The sequence below is a fragment of the Myotis nattereri genome, assembly GCF_964212035.1.
Source record: "Myotis nattereri genome assembly, chromosome: 14".
Lineage (NCBI taxonomy): Eukaryota > Metazoa > Chordata > Mammalia > Chiroptera > Vespertilionidae > Myotis > Myotis nattereri.
This window is the reverse complement of record NC_138089.1, coordinates 52,203,384-52,229,741: the sequence shown is the minus strand read 5'-3', so window position 1 is coordinate 52,229,741 and position 26,358 is coordinate 52,203,384. Positions and strand designations below refer to the sequence as shown.

The 26,358-nt window shown below is 50.4% G+C and overlaps 2 protein-coding genes across 3 annotated transcripts in view; one reads left to right on the top strand and one right to left on the bottom strand.

The window, feature by feature from the left end:
* Positions 1-419: 419 nt before the first annotated feature.
* On the top strand, positions 420-3,048 carry CCR9 (C-C motif chemokine receptor 9; the record flags this gene model as incomplete). Its single annotated transcript, XM_081106505.1, has 2 exons — positions 420-440; positions 1,960-3,048. The coding sequence occupies 2 exons, from the start codon at positions 420-422 to the stop codon at positions 3,046-3,048; spliced, it is 1,110 nt and encodes a 369-aa protein (XP_080962631.1).
* A 10,233-nt stretch (positions 3,049-13,281) lies between these two features.
* FYCO1 (FYVE and coiled-coil domain autophagy adaptor 1) overlaps positions 13,282-26,358 on the bottom strand; it is a gene marked incomplete at its 5' end in the record, with an annotated part of 51,128 nt that continues 38,051 nt past the window's right edge. For both annotated transcript variants that reach the window (XM_081106406.1, XM_081106405.1), the window contains 3 exons: positions 13,282-14,363; positions 15,585-15,694; positions 20,963-21,173. In XM_081106406.1, coding sequence (XP_080962532.1) covers positions 14,288-14,363; positions 15,585-15,694; positions 20,963-21,173 — 397 coding nt within the window. In that variant the 3' untranslated portion in view covers positions 13,282-14,287. The remainder of the gene's footprint in view (positions 14,364-15,584; positions 15,695-20,962; positions 21,174-26,358) is intronic.

Sequence of the window (26,358 nt, the reverse complement as noted above, 5' to 3'; positions counted from 1 at the left end):
CAGCGGCCCTGCCCCTGCCCCTGCGGAGTCTGGGCCCAAGCATTCCCAAGTCACCCGCGGTCCTGCGGTCGTCAGGCTGATAACATGGGAAAGAGGGGGATTCAGGTAAACAGACTCCGACGGAGAAGCTGAGCCAAGAGAAGCCGGGCTGACGGACAGGACGCTGGAATGGGAAGGCGCCAGGGCCCTCAGAGGAAGGCTTCGCTCACGTCTACGTGAACAACCAAGATGATTCTGGAATGTAGACTATCTGACTGACATCGGCACGGTGTGCACCCCAACCTTGTTTGCGATCTGTTTCATGAGGAAACAGATTTAACATTGAACCTCCACCGGTAGGTGTGTATCACTGCTCCTTGACAAGCCTCTTCTTTATCTGTGCCCTCTCTTTCTAGAAGCGAGCTTGCCTCTGACGCACCATGACACCCCTAGAATTCACAGTGAGTATAGCTCCTGAAATGCACTCCTGTCTTGCCCTTTTTGGGGGTGTGGGAAAGAATCCAGGGTGGGGGAGGGATTTCTCTGGGAGGTTTCCCTGGGTAAGATCCCCGCTGAGCAGCGCCCCATAGAGGCAGTCGATGCACAGTGCAGAGGGCTTTACAAATGTGGAGAACCAGAAGCCCTTTGGGGTATGTTGTGAAGACAGAGGAAAACGCAGTTTTAGATTTTTGCTCCCTCCCACCCTCCATCCCTTCCTCAAGGGCTCATGGCTCAGGGTTCTGATCACCAGCCCAATCTCCACTTCCTCTAGCAGGGGTTCTGGACTGGCTCTGGGCCAGGAACCCACCCAAACTGTAAGGAGGGGTGTTATGTGGGCATGCATGAGTGTACATGTGTCTGAACAGTGTGTGCAATATGTGTATATGTGCATGTGTGCAAGAGGGCAGGCATGTTTGTGCATATGTGAGTGTGCATGTGCAAATCTATGCATGAATTGCATGTGTTTGCATGTGTATGTGTGCTTGTGAGGGCCTGCATCATGGGAGTCTGCCCTGTACACTGCACAGGGCCCTGTACTTAGAGGTGCCACTTGTGTGATTTAATGCTCTACTGTTTTGAAATTTTTTTTTTAAATGTATTTTATTGATTTTTTTACAGAGAGCAAGGGAGAGGAAGAGGGATACAGAGTTAGAAACATCGATGAGAGAGAAACATTGATTCAGCTGCCTCTTGCACGCCCCCCACTGGGGATGTGCCTGCAATCCAGGTACATGCCCTTGACCAGAATCGAACCTGGGACCCTTCAGTCCGCAGGCCGACGCTCTATTCGCTGAGCCAAACTGGTTAGGGCCTGAAATTCTTAACAAATTTTGAATAAGGGACCCTAAAAATGGTACAACCTGTCTTGGGGCTTGTGTATGTGCATGTGTGTCAGAGTGTGTGAATGTGTGTGCATGCACGTGTGTACATGTGTGCTCATATGTGTGGGTACGGTTGGTGCTGCTGGAGCAGAGGACCCATAGCTCTCAGAAGTCTCAGAGGGATCTGGACCCAGAAAAGTTGAAGAGCCTCTGAGGACCTTTTTGGGGAGGACAGAACAGAGAGAAGCGGCAGTCAGCATCATTCGCAGAGTGTGATAACAGTTTGTGCCCATCAGTGGTCCCGAGGGGCATTAACCCATGAGAGACCTGTCACGTGTCCTGCAATTGCTCACCCCTTGTGTGTGCTCTCCATGAGCGGTGAGTTCCAGGAGAGCAGGAACCATGCTGACTTATCCACCTCTGTATCTTCAGCACATACAGAGTATCTGACATACCATAGGTGCTCAACAAACATTTGTTGAATAAATAAATGTTATGATCCAAGCAGATGCTCTCAGAATCCCTGTTTTCTGCATGTATATTTCTTTTGTCTTATCAAAGGCTTTGGGGCTTGGAAGGGTCAAGTGGTCCATGCCTCTGCCATCAGAGCCTCCAAAAGAGTGTCCTTGACCTAATGCCGTCTTGCGTCCTCTTGCAGAGTCCTGTCCCTAATCTGTCTGATGACTTCAGCTATGACTCCACGTCTTCCATGGATGACTATGAGAACTTAAACTGGTTGGACTTCTTCTGTAAGAAAAACAACGTCAGGGAGTTTGCGAGCCACTTCCTCCCACCCTTGTACTGGCTGGTGTTCATCGTGGGCACCGTGGGCAACAGTCTGGTCATCCTCGTCTACTGGTACTGCACCAGGGTGAAGACCATGACGGACATGTTCCTGCTGAATCTGGCCATCGCCGACCTTCTCTTTCTGGCCACTCTTCCCTTCTGGGCCATCGCCGCTGCCGACCAGTGGAAATTCCAGACCTTCATGTGCAAAGCGGTCAACAGCATGTACAAGATGAACTTCTACAGCTGTGGGCTGCTGATCATGTGCATCAGCGTGGACAGGTATATCGCCATTGCCCAGGCCACGCGAGCGCAGACCTGGAGGCAGAAAAGGCTTCTCTACAGCAAAATGGTTTGCATTGTCGTCTGGGTAATGGCGGCTGCTCTCTGCATCCCAGAAATCCTGTACAGCCAACTCAAGAGGGATTCTAACATCACCGTCTGCACCATGGTGTACCCTCGTGATGAGAGTACCAAGTCGAAGTCGGTCGTCTTGACCCTGAAGGTGATCCTGGGGTTCTTCCTTCCCTTTGTGGTCATGGCTTGCTGCTACACCATCATCATTCACACTCTGACCCAAGCCAAGAAGTCTTCCAAGCACAAGGCCCTGAAGGTGACCATCACTGTCCTTACTGTCTTTGTCTTATCTCAGTTCCCCTACAACTGCATCCTGTTGGTGCAGACCATCGACGCCTACGCCCGGTTCATCTCGAGCTGTGCCGTTTCCATCAACCTTGACATCTGCTTCCAGGTCACGCAAACCATTGCCTTCTTCCACAGCTGCCTGAACCCCGTCCTCTACGTGTTTGTGGGCGAGAGGTTCCGCCGGGATCTTGTGAAGACCCTGAAGAACCTGGGCTGCATCAGCCAGGCTCAGTGGGCCTCCTTTGCCAGAAGAGAGGGTAGCTTGAAGATGTCCTCAGTGCTGCTGGAGACAACCTCAGGGGCTCTCTCCTTGTGAGGGACCGTCTCGCAGGGGTGGATGGTCCCTTTGGAAGTGACAATAAATACAGATACATCTTCCCCACTGATGGGACCAGAGGGACACCCCAGAAGAAAGAGGAAGTGAGAGAGAGACAACTCAGAAAGGAATAATTGGAACATTATTAGTTTGAGTCAGAATTCGCCAAGCCAGATTTTTTCCAAACTGCCTAGCCATTCTGGGGCAGCACCCGGGGCTGCTGGCTCCTGGCTGCCATGCTGCGATTTTCAGAGAACTGATGGACAGCATGCAGGCTTCCCTGGTTCCCCCTGGCCCGAGCATTCATGCATCTGACCTCGGGAGGCACCTGAGATTCTCAGAGCACCGCGAGTTGCCGTGGTTTCAGTTCTGCAGTCACCCCTTCCAAAGCAGACACCGAAGCGTTGGCCACTGCACAAGATTTCACGGAAACTTCCATCTTTGAGGAGTTTCTGCCCTGGTTTTGAGGCTGATGCCTATGCCTAGGTCTTAATCTAGAATCTTTCCAGACAACCTCAGATCCAGTCCCCCTGGGTCTCCTTGATCTGCTCTGGGCCAGGGAGGGTCCTTGGGCCTGTTTGGAAACGATCTGCAGGACTGGCCACTGGGCCCCTGGGTGACTGACCATCCCAGCAAGTCATCTGGGTTCGGTTGGCTTCCAACCCATTTCTGTGTCCTGCTGGAGGCCCTGCGATTCCACACCTGCCTCAGGGCTGATGTGGTGAAGAGTCGGCTTGCCCACCGGGGTCATGGAAACGATCTCCTCAGCCTGTGCAGGGAGGACCAGCCCCGGGTCTCCCATGGGCTCGCTCAGCTCAGTGGCTTTTGTGAGGGTCCACTTGGCTCCCTGTAAATGGGCTGGTCCACCGGCCCTCTCGTTGCTGAGGCTGCTGGGAGGGCATCGGCCTCCATGCTTCTCCTTGCTTAGTGTATAGAGCTATCACGTTTAAAGCTTTCAACTTAGACATTCGACTGGAAAAAAAGTAATATCTTTTTTTTTTTTGCGTCTTTCTTGTAGCTGTTTGGCAATTTGATCACATTTGAAAATATTTCATATATTAGAAAAATGCTTTAAAAATTTTTTTAAATTTAGTTTTCAATTACAGTTGATATACAATGTTATGTTAGTTTTAGGTAAACTAGAAATAGTTTTTGATGTACATTTTAAAATATCTATTACTGGTCATTTTCTTCACTCTGTCCCGATATTTTAAATATGTACAATTACAGAGAAAAGAGCCATATGAAGAGTGTGATGAGGAAGAGACTGGGAGAAGGAAAAAGAATCTCCGAAAGACCTGGAAACCATGTTGGCCGACCCGTTTCTCTCTCCTCTGGTCAAACTTACTTCCCAGGTTTGCCCAGTTAGTCCAGGGAACTGCCAAGGACTGTCAGAGCAGCTTTGCCTGACCCGGCAGCTTCGCAGGTGTCTAGAGGAAGCACCTGAGTCTCCGTGTGCCGGGACTTACTGTGGTTTCAAGGCCAGGCCATCCCTCCCAAAGGGGACACAGAAGCCTGGACCCTGCCACATCCTCCTTCACCTCCTGCCGCTTCTAAACGACGGGTCAGTGGGAAAGTGCGCAGAAAACAGGCAGCAACGAGGGAGCACAGGGCGTCCTACAAAGGCCTCGCTAACCCATCCCATGAGGGGCAGTTGATGGAATAACCATTGGCCTCAGACCAGCACATCAACAAGGGCTCCAGTCCCACAAGCTCTGCTCACAGTCAAGGGGAGGGTGACTGCTGCAAGGTCAGTCTATGGGCAGAGCCATCGGCATGGCCACCATTCCCAGGAGACCCAGATGTCGCTGGAAGAACTTGGAAGAATAAGGAACAAGCATGGGCCGAACCTAAATAACAGCGCGCAGGTGGGCGAGAACACCACGCTTCCGTCCTGGGTCCTCTCGATACCGTGGTTCTGGTGTGACGTGTCATGGGCCCTGTGGAGCTGAGGGTGGGGGATGGAGGATGGGAGGAGGGTGAGCCAGGATGGAGGTCACTGAATCGCCTCTCAGTCTAGAGCAGCGGTTCTCAACCTGTGGGTCGTGACCCCTTTGGCTGTCCAACAACCCTTTCACAGGGGTGGCCTAAGACCATCCTGCATATCAGATATTTACATTACGATTCATAACAGTAGCAACATGACAGTTATGAAGTAGCAACGAAAATAATTTTATGGTTGGGTCACAACATGAGAAACTGTATTTAAGGAGCCAGAAGGTTGAGAACCACTGGTCTAGAGTCTATAGTGTGATGGTGACTCGGTAGGAGTCTAGAGGTAAGTAGGACGTTGGCCAGTGTAGGCTGGCTGGCAAAACAGTGCCAGGAGGCCCACCGTCCCCTCTGATTTTGAAGAAAAGAGATGTGGGAACAGCACAAGGACCACGAACTCTGCGTTGCGCCCTAACACACGTCATCACGCCCAGTTCCAAGGGCTTCCTTTGGGATCCCACTGTCCCCATGGACTGTCCGGACCGAACAGCTACACTGCAGGATGAGGACATGCTGTGACTCTTACGCTTTAAGATTCGTTGTTGGCAAATTGCCTTCATTTTTAAGTGATTGCATAAGTAGGACCATTTCGCACTCAAATTAAATGAGGTTTCAAGAACAGACTCATCTTAAGATAAAAAGTTGGAAGAGTCCACACGGGGAAATCCAGGGGGAAGTTGTGATCATCCAACATTTCCAGAAAACACGCTGTGTGAGTGCTTTTTGAAATAAAGGGGGATTATAGTATATCATTACATTTTACTAGAACTCTGTGCATCAGAAAAATGAATAAAGTGAATAAAGTGTGATGTTTCCATTGCCAAACATGGCTTTTCAACCACAAAGTTTAAAAAAAAAACACCTAATTTTAAGCTGATACATCACAACATGTATATTCAAGTGGGAGTCATTGTTTTGAAGTAGTCAGTTTGAAATCTGGTCTTTTGAAATGGTCGTTCAGGCCTACAGAATACTCATGCATTCACTCAACAAGCATTCATCTATGTACCATGAACCTTTCTACTCACTGAGGTTATAGTGGGAATACAAGATCCTTGCATCCCAGCAATAGGGACAGGCCACGTGCCACGTGGACTCTGCTTTGGGAGAATGCTCTGGAAGGCTCTGTCAGGTGAGAGCCCGTGGCTGAGAATCACGAGGCTGGCCTTAGTATGGCTTACCAACTGGTTTGCAGACAGTTCCTGGGACAGGCAACTCACATGGCAGCCTCCTTGGGTGAGCCCTTGGACAAGCAGCTTTGTGTGTGTTTCTGATCGCGTGTATGTGCCTTGTATGTAGTAGACACAATATGTTGAACTAATAAATTGGTTAAAATGTAAAATTAGTCATTTGTCCAATTTGTACTGCAGGTACCGGAAATCAGCTGCCAGGAAACTTTGGAAAAGTAAAGTTGGACACCCTGGAGCAATGGCATATTGTGTCCTTTGGGTAGTAACGCCATCCCCTTCCCTACAGGCAGCGAGAGGAGTGGGGGGGTCCAGGGAGGGTTGGCTAGAGTGGGCTGGAGTGGCTCAGACTGCCGCCGGCCCACTCCTGAGAAGGGTGTGTGTGTATGATCTCTTGCATTGGCCCACAGTGGCTGATACAAACAGTCCTGCGTGAGGAAGCAAGCAGCCCCGTGAGCGCCTGCCACTCTGACCTGGTCACCCTTCCCAGGAGGCCTTTGCCATGGCAGGGTGGTGCTGACACGTGGTCTTCCCATGATGGGCTTACGTACACAGCGATGGTGGCCATGGAGGACGAGACCTTTGGACACTTCCGGTAATTGATTCAATAAATGAAAAGCTGTCACGTGTTGTGTGTCTGCAATCTTTGAGTGGGTGTGCTTGCTTTCCCAAATCTGAGTTGGCCTCAGATGTTGGAGCTTAACATGGGAAGTAGGTCAGAGTCTGGGCAAAGGCATCTTCTGCCCCACCCTGGCCTTGTAATTCCTGGTTTATAGAGGACTTTTAAAAAATCATCTCATAATCTATGCTCCAGTGAAATGAGAACGGTTTAGAGCAGTGGTCGGCAAACTCATTCGTCAACAGAGCCAAATATCAACAGTACAACGATTGAAATTTCTTTTGAGAGCCAAATTTTTTAAACTTAAACTATATAGGTAGGTACATTGTTATTAACTTAATTAGGGTACTCCTAAGCTGGGCTTTGCTAAAAACGTCCTCAATCTGATTGAGGTACGTTCGCTGAGGTCGACCCCTTCCAACTCTCCCATCCACACTCGTCTTGTAGCCAGTCTCACTCAACTCGTGCACGAATCGTGCGCACCTCCCCCGTGCTGTGTATCCTGAGGCCCCCGCCTGCGCTGACCAACACCCCCCACTTCTTCTAACGCCACTTCTTCAAAATAGACTCGCCCAGGCTGAAAACCGACTTCTGCGCATGGGCCACGAAGTTTCAATCACACTGTACATGTGCGCCCGCACGTGGTATTTTGTGGAAGAGCCACACTCAAGGGGCCAAAGAGCCGCATGTGGCTCTCGAGCCGCAGTTTGCCGACCACTGGTTTAGAGAAACCACGCCCACAGCCATCTCAGCATGAGCAGTGGGAATAGCATCTTCTCTAAATAGCTCAGACATTCCCATCAACTCATACCCTTTGGTACCAAACTCACATCTCTTCCTCTGATTCTTAAATTTTGGACATGAAGGGAACTAGTTTGGATTTGGGGAAGGGATTTGTTTCCATTTACAAGCGATCTGCCAGTGAGCAACATGCCCGTTGAATATAAATACAAGCCATAAAAAAAATGTGGGTGTAAAAAGATTTACCTGTAGAATATTTTCATACAAGGGGATTCGTTTAGAAATGCCTTCCTCTCCGAGAATGAACTTTCCATCACTGCATCTGGCTGGGCCACCGCATTGAGGGAGAAGTCCCGGTTCCAAGATTTAAGGGTCGCTGTTGGAGTTAAATTAAGAAATAGATCCATTAGCTCATCTTACCCCCTTTCCTCAAGTCTTAACCAAAGTGGTGACACAGCGGCATCCTCAAGGACCTTCTCGAAGTGGCTCCCAGATCAGCTCCGCCTCCATCACCGGGCAGACTTGTGAATGAGCCAGCTCAGATGGACCAGAGTTGACTGGGTGGTGCCCATGAATCTGCATTTTAACAGGCCACCAGGGAACCCAAAAAAGAAAGTCTTTGATACTTGCTTTACATTTACTGACGCTAAATGAACAGCTTGACTCTGGAGCAAAGCGGAGCCCTGGGTCACCCTTGGGCTTTTTCTGATGTCTGAACCCTTGGCGACCCAGGCGGCTCTGGGCCTGATCCGAGATGGGTCCTGGTTCCCCATCCTCCCTCTTCCACAGCCAGGGCAAGAGAACACCCAACCGTTCGGTGGGCGTCCTTGCCGGTGGCCAGGGCTGTCTTTACAAAGGCTTCTGGTTCCACGCGTGGACCCCGTCTCCTGTGCCAAGGCCTCTTGGGAAGCAGGACGGGGCCTGCACCCCCCAGTGCCTTTCTGTGGATGCACGCAAGGCCTCGAAGGCAGCCGGAGTCAGAGGAACAGGCCGATTGCCTCTTCCCCGCCTGCTGTCACTGCCTTTGGTGTCTGTTTGGTAAACGGTCCAGGTCTCCATTCCACTAACACGCTGCCTCCACTGGACGGGGTAGCTGGCTCTGGCCACACCAACGCTGCCCCTTCCCCACCGCTCTTTTCCTCCGATGAGCAAGGCGACTTCTGCTAACCTGCCTGCAGTCCAGCCCTGCCGGAGGCCTCGGGGAAGGCCCTTCCTGCTTTTCCCTCTCCTCACCCCTTCTGTGCTCGCTCATCCTTAGAGCCTCCCCCCCGCCCCCCAACACACACACACCCTCCAGGGAGAAGACAGTGCGGCCCCACTGACCTGGCAGACAGCTTTAGGCTCCCAGGAAAGGGCTCCTTCTTTCGTGGCTCGGTTGGGCTCCTTGGGAGCAGAAAGCTGGGGAGGGCCTCCTGGACCCACCTTTTCTCGGGTGAGTCCACGGAGCCACGGGCCCAAAGCCAGACGTGGTCAGGACACGCACGCATCTCAGGTCTCGTGAGGCCTGTCTTACGTCGCTCCCTTTTTAGCCAAGAAAACCATTCATTCCAGCCTCCAGTTGGGGCTGCGAGCTCGGAGATAACCTCAGTGCACACGGGCCAGAAGGTGTGAGGAAACCGCACCGGTTTCGGTCCTCCCACGGGCTCGGCGGCGGGGAGGGAGGAGACATGCATCAGAGGCCGAGGTTGGCCATCGCGCTTCTGCCGGCTTTACCGTCTCCCCCCAGGAGCCCGGGGCGTGGGAAAAGCAAAAGGCTGACCTTTCTTTCAACCCTCACCGACTTTGAACGGCTTTCAGAACAGCTGTGCCCTCCCCCTGCCTTTTCATGGCTTCAGCTTCAACTGCTCCCTCAAAAAAAGTCCATTTTCTCCTCTGGGGCCACCGGTTTCACTATCTATTTGGCTTTTCAGATGTGTGTGGGTGGCGAGCTCTTCTCGCCAGATTTTTCCCACGCATCTTCAAACCGAGAGGGCTGACCCTGCTGAGTGTCCTTCTGAGTCACCTGGGGTCGCCACATCCCCCAGCACCAAGGGGCGCACGTGGCCTGAGGAGGCGTGGTCCCTCCACGTGCCACGGAGCTGGTGGCACTGAGCTGGCCAGGAGCCTGGGAGCAAGCATGGGCCTTGGAAAACCTGGGGCAGACTTAGGTCGTCCTGGGCTGCTTGGTGCTTTAGCGGGTGGGGGGGGGGGGTGCGATGGGGATTCTGACATGAAGGCCCTCAGATCCCAGCCCCAGATGCAGCACGTACATCTGTGTCTCGGCTCTCATTCCAGCCCCCACCCCGCAAAGCCACCAAGGCTCTGGAGGGACTGTTCCATCTACAGAGACCCCTCCTCTGTGCTGTTTCGGGTGCTAGGATGAACCAATCTTCCATTACTTCAGGCTGGTCGCTGGACAGAGTGAGGCTTGGATTGAGGACATAACAAGAGGGAGGACAGGGGGAGGAGCCACTGATTGCTCACCTCACCTGCACTCTCTCCAAACCTCTCATAGGCCAAGGGAGTTCCAGGAGCTTCTGTCCCTCACCAAGTTTGCCAATGGCATTGCTGAGGGCTTACAGCTGACCAAGGCATAGGGACTGACCAGTGTCCCTAAGGATTCAGTAACTGGATCACCCTGGCAGTGCTCAATGCTGTGAGAGTGAGGGAAAGGAGGGAGGTGGGGATGAACGGAGCCAGGGAGCACACAGATGCAGAAAGTTCCTCCGAAATAGCTGAATAAAGGGAAGGCCACGGGAGAATGGGGAGGGTTGCAGGGAAGGGGGCTGGGAGGTGTTCTATGAGGCACAGGGAGACCAAGGGAAGGCGCTCTAGCATCCCCAGGTGTGGAGTGTAAGGTGTGGACAGCCCAGCCTGACCTCAATCTGACTGGTCCAGGAGTGACAGGGGCACCGCCCCGGGCCTGACCCACTAGAGCCGTGTAAGCTGGGAGCCCACACTCCTCCCTCTGCCAGCTGCCCGGCCTGTACCACTGGTGGACCAATTGTGGTTTTAAGCCATCCATGACCTCCCCACCCCACTCTTCTGGTAAATCAGACGTTCGCCCTTTGCTCACAGCGCTGTACCCTGGAAGGGCTGGGACATGTGAGCCGAAGGCAGCTTGCCTGGTAGAGGGTGCTGGGCTGGAGTGGGGATTGGCTCAGGCAGGTCTCAACACCCACCCGAGTGGGCTGGGAAGTATCCAGAGATCAGGCCATGCTGGACTTCTCAGAACCAATCTTCCAGCAAGGCAGCTTAACCTGACTCTGGTCTGGGTAACTTCACTGTGTGCCTTACGTCCCAATGGAATTAAAGATGACACCATCCTAAATGTCATAGTGTTTATTTAAATCCTGAGGTTAAAAATACACTTCCAAACGGTGCAGCAGAAGCTGTAAAGAAATGTTTGGGGGTACAAAAGGTTCTCACCCCCACTGTGCAGGTGGGGTGCTGGCATTTGATGTGCTTCTGGATAATTCTTTGGCAGGTAAGAATGAACCGGGTGCCCAGGCCCACTATCCCATAAGGCCACGAGGACGGAGGGTTAGTCGATGAAAGTGCAATTCGCTCAGAAGCCGTGCACCTGAGGCCCGGGTGTTGCTCTGGCCACCAGGCAAGAGCGTCTCTGGATAACCAGGTTCTATGGAAGCCTTTTTATCAAAATGCTTCCCGATATTTAAAGATATGGTTCATTATTTCTAAAGTGATTAAGAGGGAAAGGGCTTTATTCAGTCTTTCCCATTTCCTTGAAAGAATCACAATGAAATGAGAAAAACTTACCCAAAGTTCCACTAAAAAGCGCCTTTTGGGAGTTTTGTAAGATGGACAGCTGACAGCAGCGGCTGTGAAGGGCGATCTTCGGCTCTGAGCACAATGGGCTTCTCTGCTATAATTCTCAACCCCCGCCCAAGGATGGGGCTCTCACAGGGAGTTATCAACACAGACTTAAGAAATGACAGTCCTGAGAGTAGCAGTGGACATCTAATCGGTACCATAAGCCACAGACTGAGGTTTCATCCTCAGCCGGGGGACTTCCTTTCATGAGTGAAATGGCTTCACCGCGTTACGTTGGTGACAACGAACATGTTTGGAGAAACCATCCCCTTCGTTTTTGAGTTACAGTATGAGGCTTCTTTCCACTTCAACCCCATGGGGTTTTCCCGTTCCAGGTTCCTGCTGGAGAATTTGTCTGCTCCTGGTCCGGTGGACCTGAGTGTGGTGATCTCTGTAGAGGCCACACTTTACCCAAACCCGCTTCCCGACAGAGGCCCTGTGCTCAGGGTGCTGGATTAGTGGTGGCTTCTGAGGCCGTAGTGAACAAGCCAACCAGCATCAATGTTAAAAAATACGTGACTTACTCAGAGCTGGGCCAGCTGTTTATCCTTTTTAATTACCTGGGACCCCAAAGTGTTTCCTCCTTGTTGATTTCCAGTGCCATTCTGTCTACTGGCTGGGCTACCACCTTCGCTAGGTCTTCATTGTCATTTGCATTTTAAAAGTACCCCAACCCCAAAGCCTCAGTAAAGCTGTGACCCTGCTTAGAATAATAAAGCTGTTGCCACACCTCAGGGGGCCAAGGTGGTCTCCGGCTGCAGAGTGCAAGCAAACCTGAACTCACACGCAAACGGACAGGAATGCATCCAACACAAAAAATACGCTACAGGGGCCGGCCATGACCAGGGGATTGGACAGTCCTCCCACCACCAAAGGCCCTTTTGCAACTGTAGTCAACGCTCCAGGGGTGCTCACCATTAAGGGTCCCTGCTCCCCAGGAGGAGTGGCTCTGGGTTGACAGGCCAAGTGGTCTTAAAACTGCAGCAGGACCTCCTGAATAGAATGTCCCAGGCCTTTCACAGGAACCCCGTCAGCTACTCACTAGATGCTGGTTCCCGGGATCCTGCGAAAGCTAAGCTCTCACCAGATCCCAGACTGCCCTGCGTTCTCCATTAACTGTTAGTTTCTTTCACGTGAGCAGCTACTTTCTATTATGCTTTCCTGGAAGGGGGGGAGGGGATGGATTCACAGGCAGAACAACGAGCTCTGAAACCTTCAGTCTCGGCTGTGGCGCGCCTGAGGACAAGCACATGCTGTGAGGTCTCCAGCCCTTCCATGTGGTTCTGGTGCAGGGCGCCATCAGGCCCTTGGCCGCAGATGCTAGAGCTCTGGTGGCTCCAAGGAGAGCACAGGACCAGCTTTTCTCCTGAAGGTTGTTCACCATTCCCCACGCCCCACTTAAACGAACCCAAGTGCCCGGTCTCCTGCTTGAACGAGGGGTCTGAGCCCATTGCAGAAGCAATTTCCTCCAACCCCTGCCCCAGGAATGCTCTGCTGGGGCACAGTGGGATCGGTGCTGCTCTTAGTGGGGGGCCCTGACCCAGCCTCAAGCTCTCAGAACCGATCAGGCCAGGCTAATGGATGACAGAGGGCTGCCGGGGCCCAGCGCGCTCTCCCTCAGCCCCGGTCAGCGCGGGCTGCCTCGTCAGATGTTCTGTTCAGCAGGAAGGACCGAGGCCCTGGCTACAGGTGGCTGGCTCCCCTGAACAGGCACAGAGGCCATCAAAGGTGAGCTTCTGTGGTGGGCGAAGCAAAGGGCCAGAGACCAGGAAAAGGAAACATCTGCCCCAGGGGAGGTGGCTCCTGGGCATCAGGTTCCGGCTGAGCAGCAGGAAGTGGGCAAGTGGTGCCAGGGAATCGGGACCAAATGGTGAACAGAGAAGATTCATGAGTCGTGCATGTTTACACGTGAGTTACCTAAGACTTAAGGAGCCCCCGTTTTTGAAAGTGGTTCTCATCCTGATTATGATCATTAGTAAATGTATCTGCATGCGAGGCAGCTCCTATTTGTATAAATGAAGGCCGGCAGCCGAGAAGTGGGACCTGCAGGCCAAGCACGAGCCTGCTTTCTCATCACACATTGGTGTTAATCGGTGTTGGGCTTTCACCGTCTGTATGGGGTGACTTCCGCCGTCTGTATGGGGTGACTTCCGCCGTCTGTATGGGGTGGCTTCCGCAGGCCCCTGTGTGTGTTGGGTTCTGTTCCCTGGATTACTTTCAGTTCTGATTCTTAGGGGAGATCTGAGAGGCCTGGGTGATGAAGGGCTTTGCTCGCGGACAGAATTGCCCAGCAGAAGGCCCAGGAGGAAGGGGCAGCTGGAGGGGCCTCTGGAATTGCTGAGTGTGGGAGCAACGCCAAGCTTACTGGAGCGGAAGGGACAGGAACATGACCGGAGGTGGCTGGTTGAGGTCTCGTGAGGGCCCCTGGCACCCTGACTCTCATGATGACCCTGGGGCCCAAGGCCTCACCGGGTCCGGCAAGGGCATCTGGCTCATGGTCTCTCAGGATGCCGGGCCAGGCTGGCAGAGCAGGGCAACTCTTCCCATGGGCAGAGGTAGGCACCACCTCTGGCCTGTGAAACTCCCCAGGAGGCTTGGAACCAACTGTGCTCAGGAGTGGTGAGCCTTCCGGCAGTGCCCCTTCGGGGGCGAGGCAGCGAGGGAAAGGCTGTGTGAGCCCACGGGAGCTGAGCTGCGGGCTGAGCGCATGCTGCCCGGACCATGCAGCCAGGAGAGCAGCCAGGAGAGCAGCCAGGGTGTTGTCGAATTGCATAGTTGATCAGCTTTGGAGTGGCTGGGCTGTTTTTGTTGTAGTGTTTTATGTGGCAGGTGAGAGAGTAGTGTTTCCTGTGGGTGAAGTGAAACTGCTGAAATCCAGGTGCGGAGGCTACAGGAAATCACTCCCATCGTAGATCACGGGCCGGTCGACCGTCAAGTGGTAAAATACTTTTTTGGAGACAAACCTGAGGAAACAGAGATGGACATGGAGGGTGTTACCCTGAGAGCCGAGAGGCCGAGGCTGCAGAGGCCTGGAGGGTGAGGGTGCCGGTTGGCACAGAGAGCCCTTTGAGGGGACCTCTGCTCAGAGGCCTGGGCTGCACCCAATTTCCTGTCTGGCCAGCTGAGCTCTGTTTCTGCAAAGAATCAGAGGCCCTGGGACATCACCATGGACTTTCAGAGTGCTCTACCCAGTTATTCTGCTGAAAACCCAAGTGGATTGGGAAGGGGGCCCAGGTGGGGGGATGTGGCCACCAGCTTGGGCACCACACAGAAGAGACGTGGCTGTGTGCTGATCAGGCAGGTCTCCTAAGAGGCAGCCCCAATTAAGGGGTTATGCTGGAGCCAGAAGACATCAAAGGGATAAGTGGCCATAACCGTAGCTCCCCTGTCTCATGTCTCCACGAGCCCTGGCTTATGGGCGATGCTCATCCAATGCTGGTCCTCTCCCACGTCCTTCCTTGGCTGCCCTTCAAGCCGTATCTCCCTACATTGCCATCTCACCCCCCAACCCCTCCACTCCTGGACCTGGACCTGCTGCTTTGATACAGGGCTTCCCAGAGGCAGCACACGAAGCCCCTGCTCCCTGACAAGCAGGCCAGGGACTTCGCCTCACAGTTCTATCCTATTTATCCCTAGTTTTAGCCATCATTCTTTTATTCCTCTTTCTTTCAACAATCTGTCACTTCACCCACCCACCCACTGAATCCTTCCACTGTATTTACTGAGCCTTTCTGTGCCTGGACATGGGGAACCTGGACATCGGAGAGGCAGGAGAGCAAGCCGGTTGAGTCCGGAGTCTGGAGCTGGCCAGCTGTATTCAAGTCTGGCTCCATCACTATCTGTGTGACTTGGGAATGTCACTCGTTTACCCCTGGTCCTCAGCCCTTAGCAGTAACATTAAGGAGAGAGATGGTCCCTATTACCTGGGGATGCTGTGGGGCAGAAGTGAGTCCGTAAGTGTGGGGGGGCTGAGAACATACCCGACATGTAGTATGGCTGTAAGTATCAGCTTGTGTGTTTATAAAACTGGCAACACATTGGAACACTGTAGTATAGGGGTCTAAAATCAAAGAACTCTTAATAATAAAAGAATGATAATTAATCTGTTTTCAATGTCCACCTCTGTTCTTGAGACCAGGTGGCAGGTCGGTGGTCCGGATGCTGATGCATGAGGAGGCCCCTACCTGGAGAAGGAGTTGTCGAAGATGAGCATGTAGATGCCTGGTGTGCGGACCTTGAGCTGGCCCTGGATGTTCTCCTTGTGGGAATTGCATCGGGTGATGGGAATGAGGACCTGGGAGAAAAAGCAGGTAAGGAAAACCATCAGAGGCTGAAAGGGCCCCATAGACCCTCTGGGAAGACCCTTTATTTGGGGCAGGAAACTGAGTGCCCTATCTGAGGTCAGAGCTGAGCTGGGCTGGGATCAGCCCCTAGGAGTAGTGGGGTGCCTTCCACACGCCATGGTTTGGTGATAACTTGTCGCAGGGGTAGGTATGAGTTTCATCCAGATCATGAACTGGTCAACACCCCAAAGGAGTAGACCCCAGCCCCCTCTGACCATGGCCAGTGCCGGAACGCCCACCATCTGCAGAAGCAGCCCCTTTCTGGCTTTAGGAAGCTGGGGCTCATTCTAGGTGATATCCGTCTGCCTGGCTGTTTCCTGTTGGCCCCAGTTTCACACAAAGCAGCGGTTTTCAAGAGACTGGACATAGGCAATGAAGGTCAGGGATCTCTGAGAGAACAAGACAAGCCTTAGCTCACTGCTAAGGAAACAACCACCAGACAGGACAAACAGAAAACAAACAGGAAGAGGTATACGCAAACCTAATCTCATCAATAATCACATTAAATGTAAATAGTCTAAACATCCAAATTAAAAGGCAGAGATGATCAGGTTGGATAAAAGCAAGACCCAACCCCATCACACCTATAAGAAATGCTATTTAAATGTAAATATACAAATAAGTTAAAAGTACAAGGATGTAAAAAGATGTACCATGCTACACTAGTCAAAAGAAAGCTGGATTGACTATATTAATATCAAAGTGAATATTATATCAAAGAATAAGACCAGGACATAATCCTACACATTTATGCTCCTGATGACAGAGCTTCAAAACACATGAAGCAAAAAAAAAAAAAAAAGGTATAATTACAAGGAGAAATAAAATAAATTCACAATTATAGTTGGATATTTCAATATCTCTCAATAATGGAGGGGATAAGTAGACAGGAACTCAATAAGAAAATAGGCCCTGGCCAGTGTGGCTCAGTGGGTTGGAGCAACGTCCTGAACACTGAAAGGTTGAGGGTTCGATTCCTGGTCGGGGCCTGTATGGAAGGCAACCGATCAATGTTTCTCTCTCTCAATGATGTCTCTCCTTTCCCCTCTCTCTAAAAATTAATAAAAAATGCAAACTTAAAAAAAAGAAAGGAAATAGAAGACTTGCACAACACTATCAACAATTTGACCTAATTGGTAATTATAGAACACGCCACCCAACAGCAGAATACACATTCTTTCCAAGTGCACTTGGAACATTCACCAGGTATTCTATTAGGCTGTAAAAAACAACTTACATCTAAACAGATTCAAGTTATACAAAGTGTGTTTTCTGACAATGGGATTAAATAAAAAAATGAATAGATCTCTGCAAAATCCCCAAATACTTGGAAACTACATCACACACTTCTAAATAACACGAGTAAAAGAGAAATCAAAAGGGAGACCCCGAAGACATGGGAGAGAGTGCCTGGGTGTGTTCCTGACACCACAGTACATTCGCTCTGGCTGGAGGCTGCTGGTGGTGAGGGAGTAGGATGGGCCCAAGGAAGCCTGGAGGGGACAGAGATACATGAGGACCTACTATGTGTGGGCTCTGAGGCAGCTACTTCTGCACATTATCTCGTTAAGTTTCATTCATGTTCGATAATATTCTAATTCCACTGGGGTCTGAGGTCCCCGGGGAGCTGAGTGGTTGGGGTGGTTAGGTCATGGATGGGGTCCATGACTTAAAACTTCTGAGCCTGGCCTGAGACCTCCTGCAAGCACAGGTAGGAAGGAGCTGCTGGGCAGAAAGCCTGCCCTTTCTACAGGGTCACCTGTGCGCCCTGCATCTCCTACCTACAGTCACAGCCTTGACGACAAAGCAACAACCAAGGGCTCGTTAAGGCAGGTCCTCTAAAGAGGATACATTTAAAATAAGACTCTTCATTACTTTAAATAAATACACCAAGACGTCTAGGGGAGAGTCATAACTGCTCTGGTGTCAGAGCTCATGCAGTTGAGGTGACGGGACGACAATGGCATAAACCGGAGACAGGGCTCCGCGGTGATGTCTGCGGACACCTCCTTGGCCTCCATGCCTGAGTGGCCATGCCCTGACGTAGGTGATGTGTCTGTAAAACAGTCCACGTTGGTTTAACTGATCTTTCTATGGGCTCCGGTGTCATGGGGTCCTGGTTTAAAGCGAGGTTCTATGCTAAATGGAAAAAGCCAGTTAAAAAGGCCACCTCCTGTCTGATTCCATTCACATGAAATGTCCAGCACAGGCAAGTCCATAGTGAGAGTGAGCTGGTGGCTGCTGGGTAGAGGTCAGAGGGGACTGCTAGTGGGTCCATATTTTGGGGGGATGTGATGAAAATGATATCAGAGTAGACAGTGGTGGTAGTTGCAAAACTCGGTGAATAAACTTAAAAACAAAACAAAACCCCAATGACTTGTACATATTAAATGGTGAGTGATATCTCCATAAAGCTATTTGAAAAGTAAGACGTTAGCCTGACTGGCATGGCTCAGTGGTTGAGCATCGACCTATGAACCAGGAGATCACGGTTCGATTCCGTCAGGACACAGGCCCGGATTGCAGGCTCAATCCCCAGTGTGTGTGTGTGTGGTGGTGTAGGAAGCAGGCAATCTATGTTTCTCTCATCATTGATGTTTCTATCTCTCCTTCTCCCTTCCTCTCTGAAATCAATAAAAATATATATATTTTTAAAAAGTAAGAATTTAAAGGTCCTGTTCCCAGTCCCGGTTCCTCCCCTGACTCCCTCTGTGGCCCTAGGTGGCCATCGAGCTTCTCTGGCCAAGCCTGGGTCCTCACAAGGGTAGCCTCGAGTTCCTGGTGTACTGTTTCTTTAACAAGTGCCTTCCCAAATTCAGACTCTAAGCTCGGTGTCCAGGCATGGAGGAAGTCACCCTGGAGAGGGTGTGGCAAGGTGGGGGGGTGTCTCTGACCGGTGCCACCAGAGACAGGGCCGGCCGTCTGCTGTGCTGCTCCTGCCTGGACACTTCTTCTCTAACCCATGGCCCCATATGCTTCCTTGGTTTGGCCCAGGGTCTCCTGCCCCAATCCCTGGCCCCCAGGCTGGGTTAGGTGACCACAGTGCCCACTCCCTCTGATTATGACACTCACCCCGTGAATCATGGCTGTCTTTTCACTAGGGGCTCTGGTTCTATTGTGAGCTCTTCAAGGGCAGTTCCCATGGGCCCCACAAAGCCCAATACAGAGCAGAAGCTCAATAAATGGTTGTGAACAGATTGCAAGCATGAGCATACTTCCTGTGTCTGCACCTCCACAATCACACTGCACCCGTTGTTTCTTGTAAGACCCAGGCTGTCAGGGGGCCACACAGGGGGGCCCCCAGGACAGATGCTGAGGACGTGTGCCGGACCTTCCTCAGGGTGACATCTGTTTGTTTGGGGACCTCAGGCAGAAATAATCACCTCCACCTACAGCTGACTGGGGACAGTGGGCCTGTGAAGGCAGAGGAGCAACAGAGCACCCAGCTCACTCCCCCCGTAGATGGGCTTCTTCTGCCCCCTGGCGTCCACTGTGGGAAAGACAATGGTGGTCATAACCCAGAAAGGCACCTGGAAGCCAGAGAGGAGGCGTGATTCCTGGTACGAACCACACAGGTGTGGCAGGTGAGTGACTGGGAAGGGGAGAGACCCAGGGCTAAGGCACATGTGGGCAGATGGAATGGCAAAGGTCTGGACATCTGATTTAGTCACCTCCTCCCTCCTGGCCACAAACACCCACAGTGTTAATCTGGGTGGTTGCAGTGCTAGGCGCATGGTGGGCCTGGGGACCGGGAGGGTGAACAGCAAAGGTGCTGGTATAAGCTCTTGGCTGTGCAGCAGGGTCAGGGCAGAGCTGGTAAGCGCATTGGTATCACTGCTGCTCAAACAACCACACAGGCAAGTCACTACACACCTCAGCTTGCTTATCTGCAAACCGGACGAAGACCTGCCCCACAGAGCGAGACTCCACCCTCCGGGTGCCCAGTCGGCAGGTGACCCTGGGTTCACTCTCAGACCACAGGCTCCAGGACCTCCGGGCTGGGGCATCACCACCTCTCAGGAAGGAAGTGCCCCAAAGCCAGGTAGGTGGCATGGCTGTCAGCCCCCAAAATGATGAGAGGGCAGAGCAGTGTTCAGATAAGAATGAACGAGGCTGCCTTCAGCTCAGGGGCCTTCCCACCCCTACCCCGAGCCCCCCAGGGCACCCCAAATTGCTCTTCTCTATCCTGTTTCTTGCAATTTTGGAAAATGGAGATTTGGCAACCATATTAAGGCCTGGGATTCACCCACAGCTCCCGTTCAGCGTGGCTGACTGTCCTCACCATTCCCTCCACTCAGTGATTCGAACGGAACTGGGGTTTTTACCCAAACCAGCTCTCATCCATTGTCCCCTGCACCCTGTCCCCACAGAGGTACAGGCATGGATTCTGACCCTCTTCCTCACTCCACATTCAATCACCACCACGGGTCCTGTTCACCTGCTTGTGTTCCAAATTCCACCCCACCCTCTGCACTCTGACTTCCTCCCCTTGATCCAGCCCCGTGGCCCTCAACCTGGCCGCTCACTGCAATCACTAGGGATGTCTGTGCCCCTGCCACACGAGGACCTCACTTCGTGGTCTGGGGAGTGGCATTGGCGGAGGGTTTAAAGACGCTCCCCAGGTGTTTCTAACGTGAGGCCCAGACCACCGTCAATATTGCAAGCTTAGGCTGTCTCAGGAGCGTATGAACTGGTATCTGGCGTGAAGATTTCAAGCCCAACCAACCCAAGTGACAGTGGCTGTTTTTGTGGTGAGATGTTGAACACCCAAAGCTAATGACCAGAAGCAGGGATCTCGGGAGATGGTGATCTCTCACAGTGATACTTCTTGCTCTGCACGACTCTGTTAAAAAATAATCCTTACATTGAGCCCTCCGTCTGCATTCCTCAATGTTTCACCTACTGATCTATCTGAAGGTCAGACTGAAGCTATCTGACAAAGGAGTGACCTTCAGACATTTGAAGACCGCTCTCCTGAGCTTCAGGTCTCTCCTTCCCCAAGCTGGACAAACCCAGGTGCCGTGCCTGCTCTGTGATGCAGCCAGAGGGCTCTCCCACCCTGCTTTCTCTCCGTGTCCCTCTCACAGCTGGGGCCCGGAACATTTCAAGAAAGGCCTGCCCAGCAGAAGGCAGGACGGCCGTGGCCCTGCTGTAGGGAGGGCCTGGCCAGGCGTCCTGATGTGAGCCCGCACCCGCTGACAGGGAGCTGGCCTCCTTACCTTGCACTGATCCAGCGGAGTGTCCTCTGCCTCCCTGAAGACCACGCTGAAGGAGATACTCTTGGGGTCGGAGGAGAAGACCCAGCTGATGGTGAGGCCGGTCTCGGCCACGGTGATGGAGATGAAGCTGTAGGTACTGGACCTCACAAACAGCTCCCTGTTACCCTCCCCAAAGCTGGCAATCTCATCCACTGTGAAGGGCAATTTTACCCTAAAAAAACAAAGGCAGAGAGGGACCTGATCAACATGGGTAAACTGATTTAATGGTAATAAACTCCTTCAGCATTTTCTTGTCTGGGAAGCTATTTATTTTTCCTTCAATGTTAAATGATAACCTTGCTGGGTAACATAGTCTTGGTTGAAGATCCTTGATTTTTATCACTTTGACTATTTCATACCAATTCCTTCTGGCTTGAAATGTTTCTGTTGAGAAATCAACTGACAATCCTGTGGGAGCTCCCTTGTAGGTAACTAACTGCCCTTCTCTTGCAGCTTTTAATATTCTCTCTTTGTCTCTAATCTTTGCCATTTTAATTATGATGTGTCTTGGTGTGGGCCTCTTTGGATTCATCTTGTTTGGGACTCTCTACGCTTCCTGGACTTATGTTTCGTTTACCTTCTCCAGATTAGGGAAGTTTTCACTTATTATTTTTTCAAATAGGTTTCTCAAACCCTCGTTCTTTCACTTTTCCTTCAGGTACCCCTATGATGCAGATGTTATTATTTAAATTCTTTTCTTTTTGCTGCACTGATTGGATATTTTCTGCTACCTTGTCTTCCAAATTGCTGATTCAAATCTTTACTTCATCTAACTGACTGATTCTTTCTTTCTTTTTAAAAAATATATTTTATTGATTTTTTAGAGAGGAAGGGAGAGGGATAGAGAGAAACATCGATGGGAGAGAAACATCGATCAGCTGCCTCCTGCACACCTCCCACTGGGGATGTGCCTGCAACCAAGATACATGCCCTTACTGGAATCGAACCTGGGACCCATCAGTCTGCAGGCCGATGCTCTATCCACTGAGCCAAACTGGTTAGGGCTGACTGTTTATTTCTTATACTATATTCCTCATTTCACATTTTTGTATTAATCATTTCTCACTGGTCCTTTTTTATGGTTTCTATGTCCTTTCTCATGCTGTTGAAGTTCTCACTAAGTTTCTTGAACACCTTTTTTTAAAAAAAACAAATTCACATTTTATTTACATCGAAATAAACTGTACAAAATTGACTGTCTTCACCAAAAATAATAGCAATATTTTCTGTGTTATTCCTAGATAAACGACAAAACACATTTTTTGTAGGTTTTCTAGGTTTTGCTTATAAATCAAGACAAGGCAGTAGATACAGTCATGGAAAAAGACAGGATAAAACAGACCAATCTGTTGTCAGTACCCATGGCCTCTGATCCTGCCTTGACCATGAAACATAAGTGTTTGACATATACTTGCTAAAAAGCTTATGAAGATATAGGCTCAACAAAGGAATGTATACAGCAACACCCAGATGTAGAACAATGGCAGGTTCTTCCTTCAATGTTTAACAGTAACTTGTTCCTTTAAGATCATTGAATAAAGACAAAATCTACAGTGAAATCCTTGTTTGGCAAGCTCACGTTTCTTTCACTATCTGGCAATTCCCTTAACTGTCCATTACAGATTTCTAATAGCATTCTTAAAACTCCTGCTATTCAAATATTAGTCATGCGCTTCATCGTAAAGTTTTATGAAACACATTCCTCCCACACCTCCTCAAAATTTATTTCTTCGAAGAACTGATAATAAATGTTACGTCTAAAATGACATTAGCAGAGATCACGTAGAAGTGCAGCGTGGCCCTTTCAACGCCACCCTCTGGACGACAGTTAGTTCTCCAAGCATGAGCGTTCACACGGGCCATTTAAACCGTCAGATCACCAATGGCTAATGCACTCAAGATATCCAGTGATTAAGTGGCCTACATATACCTTATAGCTTTTCTATGTTTTCAAATTTCTTAGATTTTTTCCAATATCTAATATAAGAGAAAACCTATTTCAATAGCCCCTCAGGTATTTTTGATAGTTTTGGAATTATCTGTAGGAAGCTCTGACTTAGTTGTATAGAATTTGATATATGTGTCCACCATTAAATCCAAATCCTGTTTTATATCAAAGTTTATGTTAAGCAAAGCTAAGTAACTGGACCTTTGGTCTGTCAAAGGGTTCCTCAGGTGCGCTTTGGGACGCTTTCGCCCATTTTCATAGCATTCATTCTCAACCTTCATCATAGGGAGAATACACGGGACCTTCAGCAGTGCATAAACACTAGGGAAAACCTTGATGTCTGGCAGGTGAAGGGCTTCATAAATGGTGGGTGGAGACTATCTTCTCCTCTGTGTTTTCACTTGATTCTCCCACAATGCAGCTCAGCTGAGAGTGTATCAGGACTGGGTAAGTTGTGTCTGGACACGTCAGCATGGTGCTCCTCCGATGTATTGAATTTGAGCTGTCCCATGACAGAGGGGATCAGAGATGAGCATTTAAGAGCTTTGAGGTGCTGTTCTGAGAATGTATCTTTCAGTTCCTGGATAATGTGCTCCACTGTTGCAACACTTAGAGCTTCTTTCTAGTAACCCTCAGAGGTCAGCTGAGACTCCGGGTTCCCTTGCTGAGCTCCGTGGAATTTCCCAGGGAGCTTCATCTGGATATCAGGTTTGGTTGCCAAGTTGGTGGCTTCCTCAAACCAAAATTCACGATAAACTTCAATATTTCCCATCACTTCATTTAGCGAATGCAGCACCGCAGTCAAGCTACTGGCTGCAAAGAAGACATCAGAAGTCTGCCCCTGGAGATTTTCCCCAAAGGCTCTTATAAAAGATAGAACATTTTTAAGAACGACAATGGTAACAACGAAATCAAAATCTGTTACTGCACTACAGAGTACAAATGCTCAGCCCGCTATAGTTACTCCATCTAATATTTGTATCATGATTTATACCATCTAAACATAAAACAAGTGCTTGTAGGAGGTCCACTAAAATTGCAAAAGCATCGTGCCTGCCTGTCCACTGAGAATGGCAATTTCTTTCAGTTCTTTACCCTTTCTTCATTGTTCTGAAAGAGGAGAGAAATTACACTGTCAAGCTCTAAAAGCAGCTGTGGTGATCGATGGAAAAAGAACTTTCTCAGTTGTTCCTAACAGACACTCCCATAACGGGCACCATTTTGCCAACCACATATTTAAGGCACAGGAAGAGCGGAGTGTGTAGACAGCCCGGGGATATTTCTCCAAAGGTCTAGAAGCAACAACTTTCATCTTGGCAAGAAAATCCACTGGACACAATGTAAGCCTGGCCACGACGACATTCCATGTTGAACCCCCACTTCTCAGTTATCGTGGTGTGAAATTTCATAGCCAAAATTTCAGTATCAGCTTCATAAGGCAGGAAACCCACAAATTCCTCTCTCAGGATATGAGTTTCATCAACAAACCTCACCAACACGGGCAAGGGCACTTCCCCTGCTATGTCCACTACGTCATCAATGATAATCGAAAAGAAGTGCGAGTCTCTCCCTTCCCCGAGTGTTTCTTCCCGCACGCAGCTCTCACAGATCTCTAGCACCTGCTGCTGCTGCGCTTTTGAACAGAACAGCGTGTGGACTGCTGTTGTCTCAAAGCGCTTTCTCAGAACCTCTTCCCCAGAACTTATCCGGCACTCCAACAGTGCCTGGAAGTTATCAGGAGTAAAGAGACCTTCTGGGATTTCATCAGCTTCATGTCCATAGAGGTATGTTTTGTTTTCCCGTAAGAATCAAAATCTCAAATAAAGATTTTAAGTATTCTTAGTTTTCCTTCTCTTCAAGGGTTAAAAGGTAAAATGTCTTCATCCTGTTCTCCACCCTCTTCTGCACTGGAGTTCTGAGCATTGCTGTTGTAGATTTCTTTATGTTTTTGTTCCTGTTCAGAAGTTTTGTCAACATCATGGGTTTTAAAAGCTCCAACAACAAAATGAATGTAATTCCTCAAACCTGGCACCCTGTTTCAAGCCACTCTACTTCTACACACAATATCCTTCCCTCTTTTTTTGCCAGAGTCCATGCCTCCTCATTATTTTTCTGTTTCAGTGTCCTGATTTCATCTTCACTCAATTCTTTTATTTGTTTTCTGTGTCTACTATGTGGATTGTTCAAATAACTGGTAAGATCAAATGTTGTTGGTATTGCATTGTCTTGAAGAACTGTCCTGTAAGGACTAGTTCCACAGATCACAGAAGTCTCAAAGTGTCTGGCACATAATCAATAATGTTTATTTAGTTGATGAGGTGTTTTATCTTCTAAGTCTGCTCTCCTACAATTTTCCACCCACTTCTGGCATCTGGCCGGATCCCTCGGGAACCTGAAGAAGGCCAAATCCGACCGCGTGCTCTTCAGTGTGCAGTTGGGGGCCGTGCAGAAGCTCGGCATTATCGCCCGCCCACGGGCCGGCCCAGTGTTCCCCTCTCTGCCTCCTCCGGGAAGGGGAGCCTGGCCAGCTGGCTGGGCAAGACAGGTGCCTCTTGAGCATCTTTATAACCGTTGTTTTGTACTCTGTATCTGGTAGGTTGTTTGCTTCCATTTCATTTGGGGTTTTTTTCTGGATATTTCTCCTGTCCTTTCATTTGGGGCCTGTTTCTATGTCTCCCCATTTTGGCTACCTCTTAGTGTTCGTCTCCGTGTATTAGGTAGATCTGCGATGTCTCCCAGTCTTCATAGGGTGTCTTACGTAGTAGGTGTGACCCAGTGGCACCGTCTCCTTGACCACTGGAGCTGGGTGCTCCAGGAAATGTCCCTGTGTGAGTTATAGGAGCCCTCCTATTGTAACTGAGTCTTAATTCTGATTTGCCTGTTCAAGTGTGGGGCTGACCCTCAGGCTGGCTAACTGAGGGCTGACCCCGACCACAGTGTATGAGCTGCTGTCCAGGAGTTGACCACACGAAGCAGAATTTGCCTCAGCAGGGTCTGGTGCCCCTTGGGAAGGTAACTGGATCCTGCTCTGGAGTTGTTTGATGCTTGCCACTAGCTGGTTCTGGTGGCTCATGGGAGGGACTCTGGTGCCGGTCAATGTCAGATGCTGCCTGTGACTGGCCCTAGGCAACCTGTTTGGAGTTTTAAAACAACCCACAGCTTGTGGCTGCTTCCACAGTCCCTGCGAGTGTGTAGGACCAAGTTGTGCACCAAGGCTGGCATTCAGTAGCACTGAGCCTGGGGGCAGGTCAGTAAAAGGTACAAGGCACTCTGAGATTTGCCTCTGCCTTCTGGCTGCCTATTAGGCTCAGTCACTGAGAGAGCCTCTGGCAGTACTTGGGTTGAATGATGTAGGTTCTTAGTGAGTCACCAGGGAGGAGGGGTGAGTGGTGTTTATCACCGATACAGG